The 16,799-nt window shown below is 44.6% G+C and overlaps 2 protein-coding genes across 5 annotated transcripts in view; one reads left to right on the forward strand and one right to left on the reverse strand.

Annotated features, from left to right (window-relative positions):
- Window positions 1-13,918, reverse strand: part of SEPTIN2 (septin 2) — a 34,645-nt gene extending 20,727 nt beyond the window's left edge. The window contains exons 1-3 of one of the 3 annotated variants that reach the window (XM_069489198.1): window positions 13,884-13,918; window positions 5,419-5,448; window positions 4,194-4,314 (exon numbers count right to left, since the gene is read on the reverse strand). In XM_069489198.1, coding sequence (XP_069345299.1) covers window positions 4,194-4,314; window positions 5,419-5,427 — 130 coding nt within the window. In that variant the 5' untranslated portion in view covers window positions 5,428-5,448; window positions 13,884-13,918. Of the gene's footprint in view, window positions 1-4,193; window positions 4,315-5,418; window positions 5,449-13,452; window positions 13,470-13,532; window positions 13,566-13,883 lie in introns of those variants that run through there. The other 2 variants (XM_069490794.1, XM_069489974.1) reach the window with 2 other exon arrangements.
- Window positions 13,868-16,799, forward strand: part of HDLBP (high density lipoprotein binding protein) — a 70,782-nt gene continuing 67,850 nt past the window's right edge. The window contains exon 1 of one of the 2 annotated variants that reach the window (XM_069487251.1): window positions 13,868-13,924. The gene's annotated coding sequence lies outside the window, so the exon portion shown is untranslated. Of the gene's footprint in view, window positions 13,925-14,288; window positions 14,387-16,799 lie in introns of those variants that run through there. The other variant, XM_069484766.1, reaches the window with a different exon arrangement.

Genomic DNA, 16,799 nt, shown 5'->3' on the forward strand with positions numbered 1-16,799 from the left:
GATAATCTCTGCCTTTTACTTGCGGTGTTTTAGTCTATTTACATATAACTATTGACATGGCTGTGTCAGGTCTACGAATTTCTCATCTTTTTTCTGTTTGTCTCATTTCTTCTTTTTCCTTTTCCTGCCTTCTTTTGGACTGCGTACTTAATTATTGTATTCTAGTTTATCAATGCTATTGGCTATTAGCCCAATCCTTGGTTTTTTTAGTGGTTGCTCTGGAGTTTACAACATGCACCATTAACACAGCAGTCTTCATTTAAATGACATTCTATCACTTCATATAAAACATGTGATGTTTACGACAATACACTTCTTTCTATTCTTCTTCCTGTCCTTTGTGCTATCCTTATTAATTTTACTTCCAGATGTTATTTTTGTTCTAAACAGTCAACTATCTTTGAAAGAAATTAAAACGCAAGAAAAATCTTTTGTGTTTACCAACATAGTTACCATTTACGGTGCTCTCCATTCCTTAACACAGATAGAGTTTCCATCTGGAATCTTTTCACCGGAAGAACTTCCTTTCAGGCCAGGCGCGGTGGGTCCTACCTGTAATCCTAGCACTCTGGGAGGCCGAAGCGGGAGGATCGCTCGAGGTCAGGAGTTCAAGACCAGCCTGAGCAAGAGCGAGACCCCGTTCTACTGAAAAATAGAAAGAAATTAACCGGACAACTAAAAATATATAGAAAAAAATTAGCCGGGCATGGTGGCTCATGCCTGTAATCCTAGCACTCTGGGAGGCAGAGGTGGGCAGATCATTTGAGCTCAGGAGTTCGAGATCAGCCTGAGCAAGAGTGAGACCCGTCTCTACTAAAAATAGAAATAAATTATATGGACAGCTAAAAATATATATAGAAAAAATTAGCCGGGCATGGTGGCGTGTGCCTGTAGTCCCAGCTACTCGGGAGGCAGAGGCAGAAGCATTGCTTGAGCCCAGGAGTTTGAGGTTGCTGTGAGCTAGGTTGATGCCATGGCACTCTAGTCCGGGAAACAGAGTGAGACTCTGTCTCAAAAACAAACAAACTTCATCTTTCTTACAGTGTAGGTCTGACGGTGACAGATCCTCTCAGTTTATCTGTCTGAAAATGTCTTTATTTCATCTTCATTTTTTTAACCTTCATTTTTAAAGGATATTTGTGATGAACACAGAATTCTAGGCTGATGGTTTTATTCCTTTAGTACTTTGAAAATGTCATTCCCTTACAGATTGCATTGTTTCTAATGAGAAGTCAGTGGTCATTCTAACCTTGATTCTCTGTAAACAATGTTCTCCTTCTTTTTCTAGCTACTTCTAAGACTTTTCTCTTCACCTGCTTAGCTTTTCTTTAGGTTTAGTCTACTTAGCGTTTCACTAGTAGTTTCTGGCAACTTGTTACAATGTGTCTTGGTGCAGTTTTCTTTATATTCATATTTATTTGGCCTGGTATTTGTTGAGCTTTTTGTATTTGAGCATTTACTATCTTCACCAGTTTTGGACACTTTCCAGGCCTCATTTTTTGGTAAATTTTTTTGCCTTCCTTTCTTCTCCATGAATGTAATATCCGTATATTAGACTGCTTATAGTGTACTACAGGTCACTGAAGGTTTATTCAATTTCTTGTTTTTTTCAGCTTTTCCTTTTTTGTGCTTTAGTCTGTTTACTTATTTTTTTCCAGACAGGGTGTCACTCTGTCGCCCAGGATGGAGCGCAGTGGTACGATCACATCTCACTGTAACGTCCAGTTTCTAGGCTCTAGTGATTGTCTGCCTTGGCCTCCCAATTAGCTAGGACTACAGGTTATGTGCTACCGCACCCAGCTAATTTTTTTTTTATTTTTTGTAGAGACAGGTCTGACTATGTTGTCCAGGCTAGCCTCAAACTCCTGGCGTCAAGTGATCTTCCTGCATCAGTTTCCGAAGTGCTGGTATTACAAGCATGAGCCACCGTACCTGGCTTCTCTGCTTTAGTTCAGACACCATCTTTTGTCCTTTTTCATCTGCACTGCATAATCTGCTGTTAGGCCTATCCTAAAAAATTTTCATTTCAGATATTATATTTTAATCTTTAGAAGCTCAACTTGGGTGGCCGGGTGCGGTGGCTCATGCCTGTAATCCTAGCACTCTGGGAGGCCGAGGTGGGTGGATTGCTCAAGGTCAGGAGTTCGAGACCAGCCTGAGCAAGAGCGAGACCCCGTCTCTACTAAAAATAGAAAGAAATTATATGGACAACTAAAATATATATAGAAAAAAAATTAGCCGGGCATGGTGGCACATGCCTGTAGTCCCAGCTACTCGGGAGGCTGAGGCAGTAGGATCCCTTAAGCTCAGGAGTTTGAGGTTGCTGTGAGCGAGGCTAACGCCACGGCACTTACTCTAGCCTGGGCAACAAAGCAAGACTCTGTCTCAAAAAAAAAAAAAAAAAAGCAGCTCAACTTGATTTTTTTTGTATTTTCCATTTATTTCATTACATTCATGTTTTCCTTTAAGTATGGGAGCACACTTAAAATAGTAAGTTCTTGTTTGCCAATTCTGTCACCTCTGGATCTGTTTCTATCACCTGACATTTCTCCTAATTATGTACATTTTTTTGCTTCTTAGACACCACATAATTTATTAGATATTATAAATGTTACACTGTAAATGCTTGGATTTTGATGTCTATCTTTAATGAGTTATCACTTTGCCCTAGCAAGTAGTTAACTTATTTGCAAATGAACTCGATCCTTTCGAGGCTTGTTAATAAGCTCTGTCTGGGAGGCTTTAGAACAGCCTTTATTTCTAGTTGAGCCCTACTCCCAGGTAAAAATTTTCTGGAATTTCTACTGAATGCCCTGGGTATTCACTAAGATTTCTCTCATTTGCATGGCTGAAACACGCACATCTCCTGACCACATGAGCTCTCTGATCCTGAGCAGTCTTCAGTTTAGCCTACAGTCTCCCGCTGGTTACGTGTCATCCAGCTTCATGGAATCTTACCCACCTGTATGTTGTTTGTTCAGCCAAGGTTTCAACGGGATCTCTAGTGCGTATTTCTGGAGTTCTTTCTCTTTTACGGAACTCAGCCCCACTATTACAGGTCCCAGTCATGTCAGCGTCCCTGAACTGTGATCTGTCACCCCAGCCCTGTGAGACTGCTGTGCTCCTGATTTACCTTCCCCCATGGCAGGGCAGGTCAATGGCAGAAAGCCAGAGTGACTTTATAGTCATAGAATTTGCTTTCTTTCACTTAAGGATCAAAATCCTGCATTGCCTGTTGTCCAATGTCTTAAAGGAGCTGTTTCACATATTTTGTCCAATCTTCTAGTTATTCACATTAGCAGGGCTTGTCTTAGTCTGTTTTGTGTTGCTATAACAGAATACCACAGACTAGTTAATTAAGGAAAATTAAATTTATTTCATACAGTTCTGGAGGCTGGGAAGTCCACCACTGAAATTCTAGCAGTTAGTAATTTTTTAAATGGTAATTAAATACGACTGTATTAGTTATCTGCTAATATGTAACAATTACTGCAAAACTTAGAGGCCTATAACATCCATAAACATTATCTGGCAGACTTTTTGGGCGAGGAATTTAGGAGTGTCTAAAAGTAGGTGGTTCTGGCTTGGGGTCTGTTAAGAGGTCACAGTCAGCACGTCAGCTGGAATGGTAGTTATTCATCAGAAGGCGTAACTGGGGCTGGAGGATGTTCCTGAAATGGGTCACTTACATAGTCATTGGTAGGCTTTGGGCCTGGCCTGGGGGACTTCCCTATAAAGCTGCGTGAGTGTCCTCTCAACATGGCAGCTGGCTTCCCCCAGAGTGACTCATTCAGGAGAATACAAGGTGGGAGCCACAATGTCTTTTATGACCTAGTCTTAGGAGTCTCACACCTTCCTCTCCGCAAGCCCTGCTGGTTACAGAGGTGAACTCTATTCAGTGTGGGAGGGTCTAGGAGGGTTGTGAGTACCAGGAGGCAAGGGTCACTGGAGGCCAGCAGCCACAGAAACAGTAAAACCTCTTCATACATATAAATAAGGAAGTAAGAGAAAAATTATAATTCTACTTCTGAGTAAAATTTTCTAAAAAATACATATATTTTCAAATTCCCAAGTTATTTGATTCTGCCAACAAAGGAATTTTCCTTACTTTATAGGTCATGCTAATATACCCCACAGGTTGGGAAAAGGAGATATCTGTTTAATAAGTTTGAGAATGTATATTAATTTCTTACCGACCACCATCAGTGTGAACTCAAAACCTTTTTTTACTGATTTTCGGTGTACTTGATTGGGAAGATTTGCAAATCCGACATAGCCAGGAGTTTCTGGATTTACAAACTGGGTTGGTTGTTGCTAAAACAGGATTAAAATAAAAAAAAAAAAGACTTAATAGTAGTTGCTTTTAAGACACAATAAGTTAGACATGTGACAAAAAGCATCACTCTCATAAATTAAAAAATATATACAGATAAATCAACAGTTCCAAAAAGTCTTACTTCTATCAGAAAACTGACAGCGCAAGTATAAAAATGATTTACATGAAACGTTAACAGTGGCTGTTTCTGGCTGGGAGAGTAACGGCTAATTTTTATTTTCTTTATTGCTTATCTGTGTTCCACACTAGTAGTTATATATAAAGCAAAAATCAATATGATTACACTGGGTACTAAAGAACACCCACAGACTCAACAATAAAAGGCAAATAGAAATAATAATCTTGCAATTTTAACCATAAGTTCCACTTTTCTCAGTGTATGCCCTTTAGACGAATTTATCTCAGGGTCTGGGTAACTGGCAAGGGCTGTTCCAAACCAATCTATCAAATCTGAGAGCCCCATCAATTCCATCCTAATAAATTAATAGAATTTTAAATTATTATTTGCTCTGCTGGGAATGATCTAAGGTGGATAAATGGACTGTTATTGATGTATTTAGAAAAAAGAGGCTGGGCATGGTGGTTCATGCCGGTAATCCTAGCACTCTGGGAGGCCGAGGGGGGAGGATCGCTCGAGGTCAGGAGTTCGAGACCAGCCTGAGCAAGAGTGAGATCTTGTGTCTACTAAAAGTAGAAAGAAATTAGCTGGACAACTAAAAACATATAGAAAAATTAGCTGGGCATGGTGGCACATGCCTGAAGTCCCAGCTACTAGGGAGGCCGAGGCAGGAGGGTGGCTTGAGCCCAGGAGTTTGAGGTTGCTGTGAGGTGGGCTGATGCCACGGCACTCCAGCCCGGGCAACAGAGTGAGACTTTGTCTCAAAAAAAAGAAAAAAGAGAATAGAAGCCTGAAAAAACAGAAAGCTCAAAGCTTTTAGGATGACAATTAGACCTCTTTGTCTTAATGAATCAGATACATTAGTTGTATTCAAAATAATGAATCATATAAATCTTGACTGTAAACGGTCTGAAAACATAAAGCAGTTTCTCTTTATACTATATATGATGAAGTGTGATCTTACCTTAGACATCTTTTGTGAAGTTTCGTTTATCTGTTAAGAAAAAAAAACCACACACATATTTAACAGTATGACTTGACCTGTAAAAAGACTTACATATAGGAATCAACAGCTTCTGTTTCACTTAGCTTCTCAATTACCTCAAATAATTCCTCAGGAATGATGAAACAATCCTCTCTCATTATAAAGACACATTAGACTTTAAAAATTAGAAGTTGATGAAAGCAACTGATACACATACGTACACATATACACATGTGAACATTCCATATTTTCACCAATACTCAAACATTTGTTTTTCAGTACTGATTACATGCCAGGCACTAGGGACACAAGGGATGAAAAAGACAAACTTCCCTGACCTCTGCAATTACAGTAATTTCCCTTCGCTCTCTCAAACTTTTCAAGGAGGAAGGAACGCCCTTACCCAGGACACTATAACCTGAACACGTTCACCATCTGTTGGAGATTCCTGGAGCTACATGAGAACCAGAGTTTGACACTGGGCCACAGGGAGCAATGTGAACTACATTTATACATTTATAAGTAAAGGAAAAAGGACCAAAGGCATCTGAGTGTTTGAGAAGTATGTGACAATGGTTTTAAAGATATGTAGGATTTTTACACAAATTTTATAAACCCTGAACCTTTGGGAAACATGGAGTCTATTGGCCAACCTTCAGTAACAACATCAAGAGGGATGACTATAGTCAAACTTTATTCCCTCTGGAGGTTAGAAACTTATTAGAAATCTTCTTACACTATCTTGTCTCTCTATTTTTCTCTCCAAACCTTAACATATGTGAATACCGCATACCGTTCACTGCTGAATGTTTCCAACTACCTTGAAAGAAACGAGGTCCTCCCACTCCCAAAGTGAGGGCCTCCCCAATCCCTCCCTTGACTAAGGAAGGTAAGACAGCAATGGGATTCGTGAACCTTTAACTCTGCAGTATTGAATCTCATCGAACATTAAGGTTATAGTCCTGATTCTCCTCTTACTGGCCTTACCTACCTCGTTAACAGCACGAGTTCCCCCAGGAGAAAAAGTGACATATAGAGGAAAATAAAAAAATATTAAAGAAGACAGTGTTCCTGAGAAGAACAGACCAGAGTCTATACATTAACCAACTCTCTGGGATTGTGTAAGACAGTAGTAAATTACGGTCACTTGACTAGAATGAAAACCCTAGTCATAGTCTAGAACTAAAAATATTAAACTACCTGAGCAAAACCTAAGACTTGGGGGCAAGAGTGAAAGAAGAGAATTAAACCACCTAAAGGGAAAGGGTCTGATACAGTACAGATAGTTTTGGCAGCAGAAAGAGTTTGGCATCTTGTCTTCAAATAAAGAGATAAGTATCTGATTATGAAAGGTAATCATTAAAGAAAAATTACAGTTGAACTTCCAAATTAGGAAAAAAACATGGAACAAACAGTAACTTGATAAAACCAGCAAAAATATGGAAAAGGAACAAGAGGAAACAAAATCAATAGTAACCCCAAAATCAAGGCACAAGGGATAAAATTTAAGAATATCAGTCATCAGAATGTGAAAGAAACAAACTCTCCCCTTAAAAGAGGAGACAGGGCCCAGCCTGTTGGCTCACGCCTGTAATCCCAGCACGTTGGAAGGCCGGGCGGGAGAATCCCTGGAGCCCAGGAGTCAGAGAACAGGCTGGGGGACACAATGAGACCCTGTCTCTACAAACACTTTAAAACTTAGCTGGGTACTGTGGTACACGCCTGTAGTCCCAGCTACTTGGGAAGCCGAGGCAGGAGGATCACTTGAGCCCAGAGTTGGAGGTTTCAGTGAGCTAGGATCACGCCACTGACCCCAGCCTGGGCAACAGAACGAGACCTTGTCTCTAAGGGGGGGGGGGGGGGGGGGGGAAGAGACAGATTAGGTTAACAACAAAACCACAACAAAAAAACCCAGCCCAGCTCCTAGCTATGTAGAACAATATGCTTAACACAAAGTAGCAAAGAAAGGCTGGGGAAAAAAAGGGACAGGATGAAAATACCACCTTGTGCAAACAGAGTAGGAGAGATATTACTAAATCCAAGGCAGGATTTAAAGTAAAAAGAACTAATCAGAAGAGCAAGGACATTAAGTGACAATGATAAAAGGAACAACTTATAATGAAGATATAACACTCATAAGCCTGTATATTCAAATAATTACTGCAGATAAATACATAAGGCAGATAAATACCCAGGAAAAATACAAGCTCAACTTAATAAAAATACAATTCAAGTGTGAAACTTTAAATACCTCTCTTAGAACTGGACTGCATACACATAATATGAGCAAGGGCAGAGAAGAACTGAGTATTGCAACCAATAAATTTAGCAGAGAACGCTGAATCAATAAAGAGAAGAAATTTTTTTAAATTTTTAAAGTCATATATTTACAATAAAAAGTCTAAACAAATTTTCAAAGAGACTTTTTTCTGTCAATTTTCTCAAATCACAATCTGTTTAAACTAGGAGGGAAAAAGATAAAAAATAACCCGAATTTGTCACATTCTTGGGTAAATCCTTAGATCAAGGAGAGTAACAAAAGGAAAACCACGAGCTAGCTCTAGAAAGCAATGGAAAGGAAAGCAAAATTGATCGGACCCAGTAAAAGCTTATAAACTCAGACGAGAATTTGGGTTTTACATCTTTTAACTTTTTATTTAGAGAGGAGATCGTGCTCTGTTGCCCAGGATGGAGTATGGAGTATGCTACATATAGTCTTCTGTGGCTGTGATGATACCTTCTTTTATACATTTGCTCTTTTTTCCTTAATTGGGCTTGTGAGGAATTTGTTTCAGAAAACCAGCTTTTGGCTTTACCCTCTTATTTTCTCATAATTTCAGTTTTTCTTTATTTCTTCTTCCTGTTTTGAGTCATTTTGTTCATTTCCTAATATTGTTGAGTACCAATATTTTTTTTTTGGCATCCTTTAATAAAAAATGCTTTAGGAGGCTGGGCAACATAGCGAGCCCCTGTTTCTACCAAAAATATTTTTAAAAAACTAGCCGGGTACAGTGGTGCGTATCTGTAGTCCCGGCTACTCAGGAGGCTGAGGCAGGAGGATCGCTTGAGCCCAGGAGTTCAGCTGCAGTGAGCTAGGATCACACCACTGCACTCCAGCCTGGGCAACAGAGTGAGACCCCTCTATAAATGAAAAAAATAGTAAAATTAATTTTTTTTTAAATCCCCCAAACTGGAAAACCTTCTTAGAACACCGCCACTAGGCAGTTGATTAAAGACACACCAATAAAAATGGACCAAGACCTGACGGAATTAGAGATGAATCCCATCTAATCCTGAACAGAAAATGCCAGTGTCACCGTATGGGGGATAGACATGCTTGACGCTCTGACGGGGTGGGGGGGGGCCCCACAATATATGTAGCCTAAACATTTGTACCCCCATAACATGCAGGAAAAAAAAAAAAAAAAGAAAGAAAAGAAAATGCCAGTGTCATCTATCTATTCCATGCCTCTACAGAAAAATGGAAACACTCCGATTTATTTTATCATGACAGCAGTTTTAATAAAAAACCCAAATGGAGATGCAAAAAGAAAGAACTAATGAATACCATAGGTCAATCTCACTTATAAATATAAACACAAAAATTCTCAATATTTGCTAGCAATTAGATACCAGAAATGTACCGAAAGCATCTATCAGTATCAGCCATTCAACAACGGATTAAAGGGAAAGGCCAGGCGTGCAGACGCTGATGAGGTGCACAGCACAATCTGGCAACTAACCCTGAAGAAACACTAAGCGAGGAAACCGCTTAAACATAATTCAGAGTATTTCTGAAAACCAATGGCAAATTCCATTCTTTAAACAATGGAATGCTCAATCTATTTATTTTTTTATTTTTTTGAGACAGAGTCTCACTCTGTTTCCAGGGCTAGAGTGCTGTGGCGTCAGCCTAGCTCACAGCAACCTCAAACTCCTGGGCTCGAGCAATCCTCCTGCCTCAGCCTCCCAGGTAGCTGGGACTACAGGCATCCGTCATCATGCCCGGCTAATTTTTTCTATATATTTTAGTTGTCCATATAATTTCTTTCTATTTTTAGTAGAGACGGGGTCTCCCTCTTGCTCAGGCTGGTCTCGAACTCCTGAGCTCAAACAATCCACCAGCCTCGGCCTCCCAAAATGCTAGGATTACAGGTGTGAGCCACCATACCCAGCCTAAACTACAATCAATAATTTTGCAAGAATATCCATTACCATAATTATTTTAAAACATTTACATGAAAAATTTCAAAAATACAAAAGCAACTACAAAACCCCCATGAGACTTCCAGTATCCAGCAATTCAAGGCCAATGCCATTTCATCTATCCCCACACCCTCCACCACTGCCCCTGGATTATTATGAAGGAAATAGGAGACGTAACATTTCATTTATATATCAGTATGCATATCTAAAAATAAGGGCTCCTAAATAAAACAAATCATTATCCATACCCAGTTCTTTAATGTAATCAAATATCCAATCAGTATTCACATTTTTCAACTTTCTCATTTTTTTCACTTGAATCAGGATCCAAATAAGATCTAGATATCCAAATTTCACCATGATTATTTTCTATTACCTTGGTGAGTTTAGTCAACACAGTGAAACAAGTAAATGAAAACGACAAACAAAAACTTTTCTGCCGGTAGGAATACAAAGAAAACAAACACTTTGGTTAAACAATTCTAGAATAAGATAATTTAGTAAGGTGATCGAATATAAGATAGATGTCAAATAAGTCAAACATTCCTTTCTGTACTAGCAATGACTATCAAGGAATGGCAAGTGAGGGTGAAAATGCCATTCACGATAGTTAAAAAAAAAACAAACCTCCAATCATGTAGGAACAAATTTAGGAGCGAGAGAACAGGTCCTACGTCAATCAAATCATTCTTATTTTCTCCAAATTAGTACATTGTTTGGTCCAATTCTAGCTGAAATTCCTAATGGTGTAGCTTTTTTCTTAAAGTGTTGGATAAAATGACATTCAAGTTCACACAGAAGGATAAATGCCTGATGGAAAGGAGTGGGCAGTTGCCTTATCAGCTACATGTGTCTGATGCCAAACCAACAGTGTGACACAGGACTGTCATGGAGCACCTCGCCTGCACTGCCACAGACCCTCAGCCCCAGTGACCCTTGGGCCACTCTGGCCACCGAAAGGACCCTGTGCCTGCTCTGACCACCCTCGAGTGCGCACTTTGCCCCCGCCCACGGCCCCTCCCTCTGCTGAGTGTGGCTGAGGGGGCTCCACCGTCCCCTGTCCCCTGCTGAGTGTGGCTGAGGGGGCTCCACTGCAGAGAAAGGTGACTTTCATTCTTCCCCATCAGTCTCTTCCCATCAAGACTTTATTTTGATGCGCAAATATAGGAAAATGAAGAAATCATTTGTATTAAATTGACATTTCAACTTTTCTTTAATTTTACCAAGGTCCTCTTGCCATCTACTTAGTACCTGACATATTCAGTTTTTCTCTGAAACATGATTTGGATCCACAGTGATTTTCTCTTGCTGTTAACTAATGCAAAATGACTGAACCACTGGCCTTCATCGAGAATGCCTTGCTGCAGCAGCAGACTGACAAGCACTGTGGTACAGACCAGTTAGATCCCCCAAATCTCAAAAATGTGGTCAAATAAAACTTTTATTCCTTCAGATTATACTTATTCCAGATGTCAGAAGTTGTTTGAAAGTTCTTTATTCTTGATCCACAGCTTCCTTCTTCCACAGAGCAATATTCCCATCCCAATTCACCAATTTTCCCAAAACAAAAGATGGGAGATGAAGAACAGATGGATAAAACTGGATTTTTGGTAACATAAACTTATTCTGTTAGTGGCACTTGTATTAGTGGAATACTTATAAACAGGAATTATCGCTTACTGGCATATGTTATTCTTAAGTTTATATACATTATCCCAAATCCACAAAATGACCCTGCAGTGTAGGACCCTGAAGGTCCGCGATCTCTTCCCCAAAGCGTTTGGGAGGTTTTGGCATTCAGAGTCTTTGGATGTGAGGAGGGCACAGACACTCCACAGCACTTTCAGCAGGGTCTCGGGCAGTGCCGCCACAATCAAATGAACTTTCTGCAGTGACACACAGGACTATCAGCGCAAGAGCGGCATAAATGCAGACTATATACATGGCCTCACCTGGATTCTGCTGCCAAATGAGTTTTGGTGTCTCCTTTCCACCAGGAAAAAAACCCACAACTTTTTCTTTTACAGCAGTTTCTCTATTTTGGAATTGGGACTAAAAAGGGACCTGAACCACACTTAAGAATGGTGACAGAGGGAAGCCCCACTCCCTTTCCCTAGGTTACCCTGCCAGTTCAATAGCCAGTCAGAAAGCAAATGTGATCTGATCAAAAAGCTCTGGTTCTTTACTGTTGGCTATGGCACTGGTGAGAGAGATCAAGGTGGAAAACGGAAAAAAATCAGGACAACTTTTACAGCCAAGAAGGACATCAATGCCAAGATTACATGTAACGATACACATTTCAAGTTAGGCTGCTGGGTGGTGCAAAGAATCCCTTATTGAGAGCTAACAAAAATAATCAGTGAAAACAATGAGTCTCAAGTTAGAAGCAACAGGAGACACCTTTCATAACCCCTACACCGTATTTTTCCTTATGACGGCAAGGCTACTTTGAAACATTAAACATATCTAGAGCTATTAGAATGATTTGAGTCATTCAAGAAATATTTTTTTTGATGCAGTGTCTCCCTGTCTCCCAGGCTGGAGTGCAACAGCTCCACCACGGACCATCACTTGAACTCCTGGGCTCAAGCGAGCCTCCCTCTTTAGCATCCCAAGTAGCTAGGACTACAGGCGTGTGCCACCACGCCCAGCTCATTTTTCTATGTTTTGTGTAGACGGGTCCTGCTATGTTACCCAGGCTGGTCTTCAATGCCTGGCCTCAAGCAATCCTCCTGCTTGGGCCTCTGAAAGTGCTGGGATTACAGGTGAGCCACCACATCTGGCCAAAAAATACCTGAGAGCCTACTACGTGCCGGTCACTAACCTAGGTAATAGGTAAAGGGTGACACGATTGACACATGCCCTGCCCTTTAGAGCACCAGTGGTTTAGTGGACAACCATTATCTAGAACATCAGGGGAACACACGGCTGAATCCCTAAGCAGGGAGCAGGGACTGGACAAGCAGAAAGCAGAGGGTGGGAGGTAACCATGTTCCGGACAGAAGGAAAGTTTGTGTGAAGGCCAAACGTGTAAAAGACCACAGCAGTCTGAACTAAAAGCAGCTCAGCGTGGTTGGGTCATGTGTTCGTGTGTGTACGGACAGCCAGCGTTGGGTGGTGTGGACGAGAAATGACGCCAGAAAGACAAAAGGAGGTTTAAAAAAAAAGCAGTTGTCCGGGCCTGCGGGCTACCCCGGAGTTAGGACTTTACTGAGACCACGGCGGCCACAGGTTTGCTTCTCCTCCGCGGCCCTGCTCAGAGGCCTCCCCACCGGCCCCCACCCCGGTTTCCGCCTCTCTCCCTGCCGGTGCAGCCCTCTGTCCCCGCTCCCGCAGCAGGCTCGCCGCAGACAGCGCCTCGTCGCTCTGCCCCCTTGTCCGCCGCGGCCAGCGCAGGAGCTCGGGCAGGCCCGGGAGGCGGCGCGTCCTCCACACCCCCGGGACGAAATGGCACCGTTACAGAGACAAGATGGCCACACGCCCACCAGTGCGCGACGGACCCGAACCCGCACGGGCCCTTCACGCCCACCAAGACTTCCCCGACCTCGACGGCACTCTACGTCCCCAGGCCCGGTACTCCGGCTGTGTGGTGCGGTTCCCACAGGGTCAGCACGGGGTCACCGGAGCCCGGTCCCGCGTCCGCGCCCGGCCCCACCCGCTCCCCCGGAGGCGTCCGCGGTGGCGGGAGCCCGGGGCGGGGGCTGCGGAGCCCAGGCCTGGCCACCCCTCCCCCACCCCACCCGCGCGCCCCCTGGAGCTGGCCGACCACCGCCCGAGGGGACATGGCGAGCTGGGCGTCCCCCGCACCTCCTTGGGACGGTCAGCCCATAGCTCGCGCCTCCGCGCCGGCGGAAAACGCCGGCCGGAACCACCGGGGAGACACTCACCCGCCGACCAGCCCAAGAACTGGCGCCGACTGACCCCGCCGCGGACCCGCCCAGCGCCGGCGGTCGCCTCGCGCCCCGCCCCGCGCGCACACGGATTGCGTCATCGAGCCGCCCCGCCCCTTTGCCAACTCCTTCCTGGCCCTGGGTGGCCCGGCCTTTCTCCCCTCCCCCATGCGGCCGGCCTCCGAGTGCGCAGGCCCAGACTTGGCCGCGTTGTTCGCCTCTGCGCAGGCGCCGTGCCCCTCCCACGGCGGTTGGCCATATAGAGGCTGGGGGTGGGGGGGAGGTTAAGCGTAGCCTCTTCTCCTTTACCAAGATGGCGGCTTGTCCCTGTTTCGCCACAGTTCCTACCTTATAAGCCTGGTTTTCTTACGCTAATAAGAGTGGAACAGGTAATGAGAATCTCAGCCTTGTGGTGGATAACTAGAGTGGGGGGGAGGCGCTTCTTTAGAAGCAGTTAGGTGAGCACTGAGGCCAAGAGGCGGTCGGGGGAGGGCTGGCGGTAGCATGAGTGAGGAGCGATCCCGGGGAGGGGTAGCCTTCGCCTCCGCTCCTCTCCTCCAGGAAGATGGCGGCAGCACCGAGCCGGGGGCGCCGGAGCGGGGCCGGGCGAGGGGCGGCCCGTCGTCGCGCGGAGCTGGTCTACCCTCCGGCCGCCGTCGTCTCGATGGTACGGAGCTTACCTGGGATTGGCTGCGCGCGGGTCACGTGGGGCGCGGGCCCCTGCGCAGACCATCGAGTTGGGCGTCCCGCTCGGGGACGTGGCCCTCCTGCGCGCGAGCTGGGGCCCGCCGCCCCGCGGGGGAGGGCGGAGCCGGCGCGGCCCCTAGCTTCCTCCGGGTGCGTGTCCCGAGGTGAGACCTGGGGAGCGCTCCGCGGGCCCGCTCGCAGCGACGTGGCTCGGGGACGGGAGGGGGCTGCGGCCGGCCCGGGACGGGTGCGCGCGGCTCCGGCCCGCGGTATGTGCCCCCGGCCTGGGGCGCCCCTTTATCCCTCCCGCGTGGCCTGGAAGCCCAGCACCTGTCCGAGACTCACGTCCAGGCCCGGCGCAAATACCCCTCGTACAGGAAGCTTTCCAAGATTACCCCGGCTGAAAGGAAACACTTCTTGAGTCCCAAAGGGGTGACCAGCATGGTGTTGGGAACCTGAGCTGTTTTGACACCATGGCATGTTGCGAGGGCGTTTTCGTGGGTAGCTCCCCAGCACAGTGGTTGGGTGCTCCGGGCTCGCTTGGAAAATGAGGGGTCAGACTTCACATGGCGTTTGGATACCATGTAAAACCAGAGCAGAAATCAACTTGAGTGTCGCTTATTAAACGGGTTTATGGTCAAATGAAACGTCTGGAGGGATGTGATGAGTCGTAATGTTTAGTAACAATGGTACTCTGCCCTTCAGTTTTGAGTTTTATATTCAGAGCTACCCCAAGCCATCGGGCAATGACTTCACATTTTTCTGGTGTCTGCTTAGGGATAATCAGTCACTTTCTTAGCAGGTAACTTTCTTAAAACCTTATTACGATTGGGTAAATCACAAGCTTTTTTTATGAGGCTGCTGGTAGTGCCACACTACATAACAAGCTTAACGTTCATTTGTGGAAGCAAACCTGGGACACTAAAACATTGGATGAAACCTAGTGCTTTGGTTTATATTTTGGTCATTTCGAATGCTCTAAGTACCTTCAGGCTACACTCACTAAGTGCGTTCGATACTAAGATACTTGGAAGCAGTGTTTTAAAGTAGTTGAAAAGGTATTTGGTTAAGAATGGCTTCCATTATTTGAATTCCCGTGTCTCTCTGTCTGAGACATCCCCCATCAGTCAACCTATATTGAGAGATTTAGACTTGGAGAAAATGGAGTGTCCTTTCTCTAGTCTCAGGGACAGCATTTGAAAGCCAGTTGAGTAATTCACAATGAGGATTAAACTGTCCTGTTACTGTTAGTTCTACTATGTGCTAACCACTGTTTAAGGGCTTACCTCATCTTACCTTGAGTCAAATTAACGTCACTCAGGTGAAAGGGCAGTGATGTAAGGAGAGCACCTGTAGGATGCCTCCTTGTTGAGGTGGATACCTGGGCCAGTGCCCTCTCCAGTGGGCAAGCTGACTTCTCAGAGGACTTATGGGAGAATTTCTTCTTGAATCATTATTTTTCCTTTGGCTTTCTTGTTTTGGTCTTCCAGTTGTCTGACTTTCAGGCTCACTTCTTCAGCAATTCAATTCAAAACTTATTTACTGGAAATTGTTGTGTACCAGCTACTGTTAAGGGTTCTGTGTGTGCAAAGGTAAAGCAGCTTGTGGTCTAGTATGGGAGACGCACTTGTGAAAGAGCAATTACACTGTGGTATGGTAAGTGCCATAACAGAAATACGGATAAGGTGTGGGGATAGGAAATGGGAGGCAGTGATTATTTGTTGGAAAGCCTTCATAAAGAATGTGGTCCTTGGCTGGCACAGTGGCTCAGGGCTGTAATCCCAGCACTTTGGGAGGTCCAGTAGGGAGGATCACTTGAGCTCAGGAGTTCAAGACCAGCCTGAGCAAGAGGGAGACCTCGTCTCTACTAAAAATAGAAAAAATTAGCTGGATGTGGTGGTGCGTGCCTGTAGTCCCAGCTACTCGGGAGGCTGAGGCAGGAGGATCACTTGAGCCCAGGAGTTTAAGGTTGCTGAGGCCATGGCACTCTAGCCCAGGTGACAGAGCAGGACTCTGTCTCAAAAAGAATGTGGTGCTTGAACTGGGGTTTAGAGGTGAATAAGAGTTTTTCCAGGTGGAGTTGACAGGATAGGGTGTTCTAGACAGAAAGACTAGGAAAGAGGAGGAATGACATTTACACTTGGTGGCATGTATGGGCAACCGTTGCACATTTGGTATATTGCTGACATCGCGAATGTCAGAGGGCTTAGCTGAGACCGTGCGGTGAAAGGCTTCATGCCCTTCAGTCAGTTCTAAGACGCTCTGGCTTGGACGGGATTTTGGATGATACACTGTGTCCACTGGGATGACTTGTGATGTTTCACAGCTCAGATAGATTCTCCGTTTACTGAAAGGGCTTGAGTGGAGAGGATGCTTTTTGGAGTAACAAGTGCTGTTTCTCTTTGGCCTGGCCCTTCAGTGTGCATCCATCCCACGGGCAAGTGGTCCTAGGAAAGCTTTTCCCTTTTCTGTTAAGCGATAACCAAGCTCTGGAGGAAGGATAGCACACAACTGAGCTTTCAGTTGCCAAGTTATGGTGGCACAAAGTCACAGATGCATCTAAAGGCTTTTGACCAA

The sequence above is a fragment of the Eulemur rufifrons genome, chromosome 1, assembly GCF_041146395.1.
Source record: "Eulemur rufifrons isolate Redbay chromosome 1, OSU_ERuf_1, whole genome shotgun sequence".
NCBI lineage: Eukaryota > Metazoa > Chordata > Mammalia > Primates > Lemuridae > Eulemur > Eulemur rufifrons.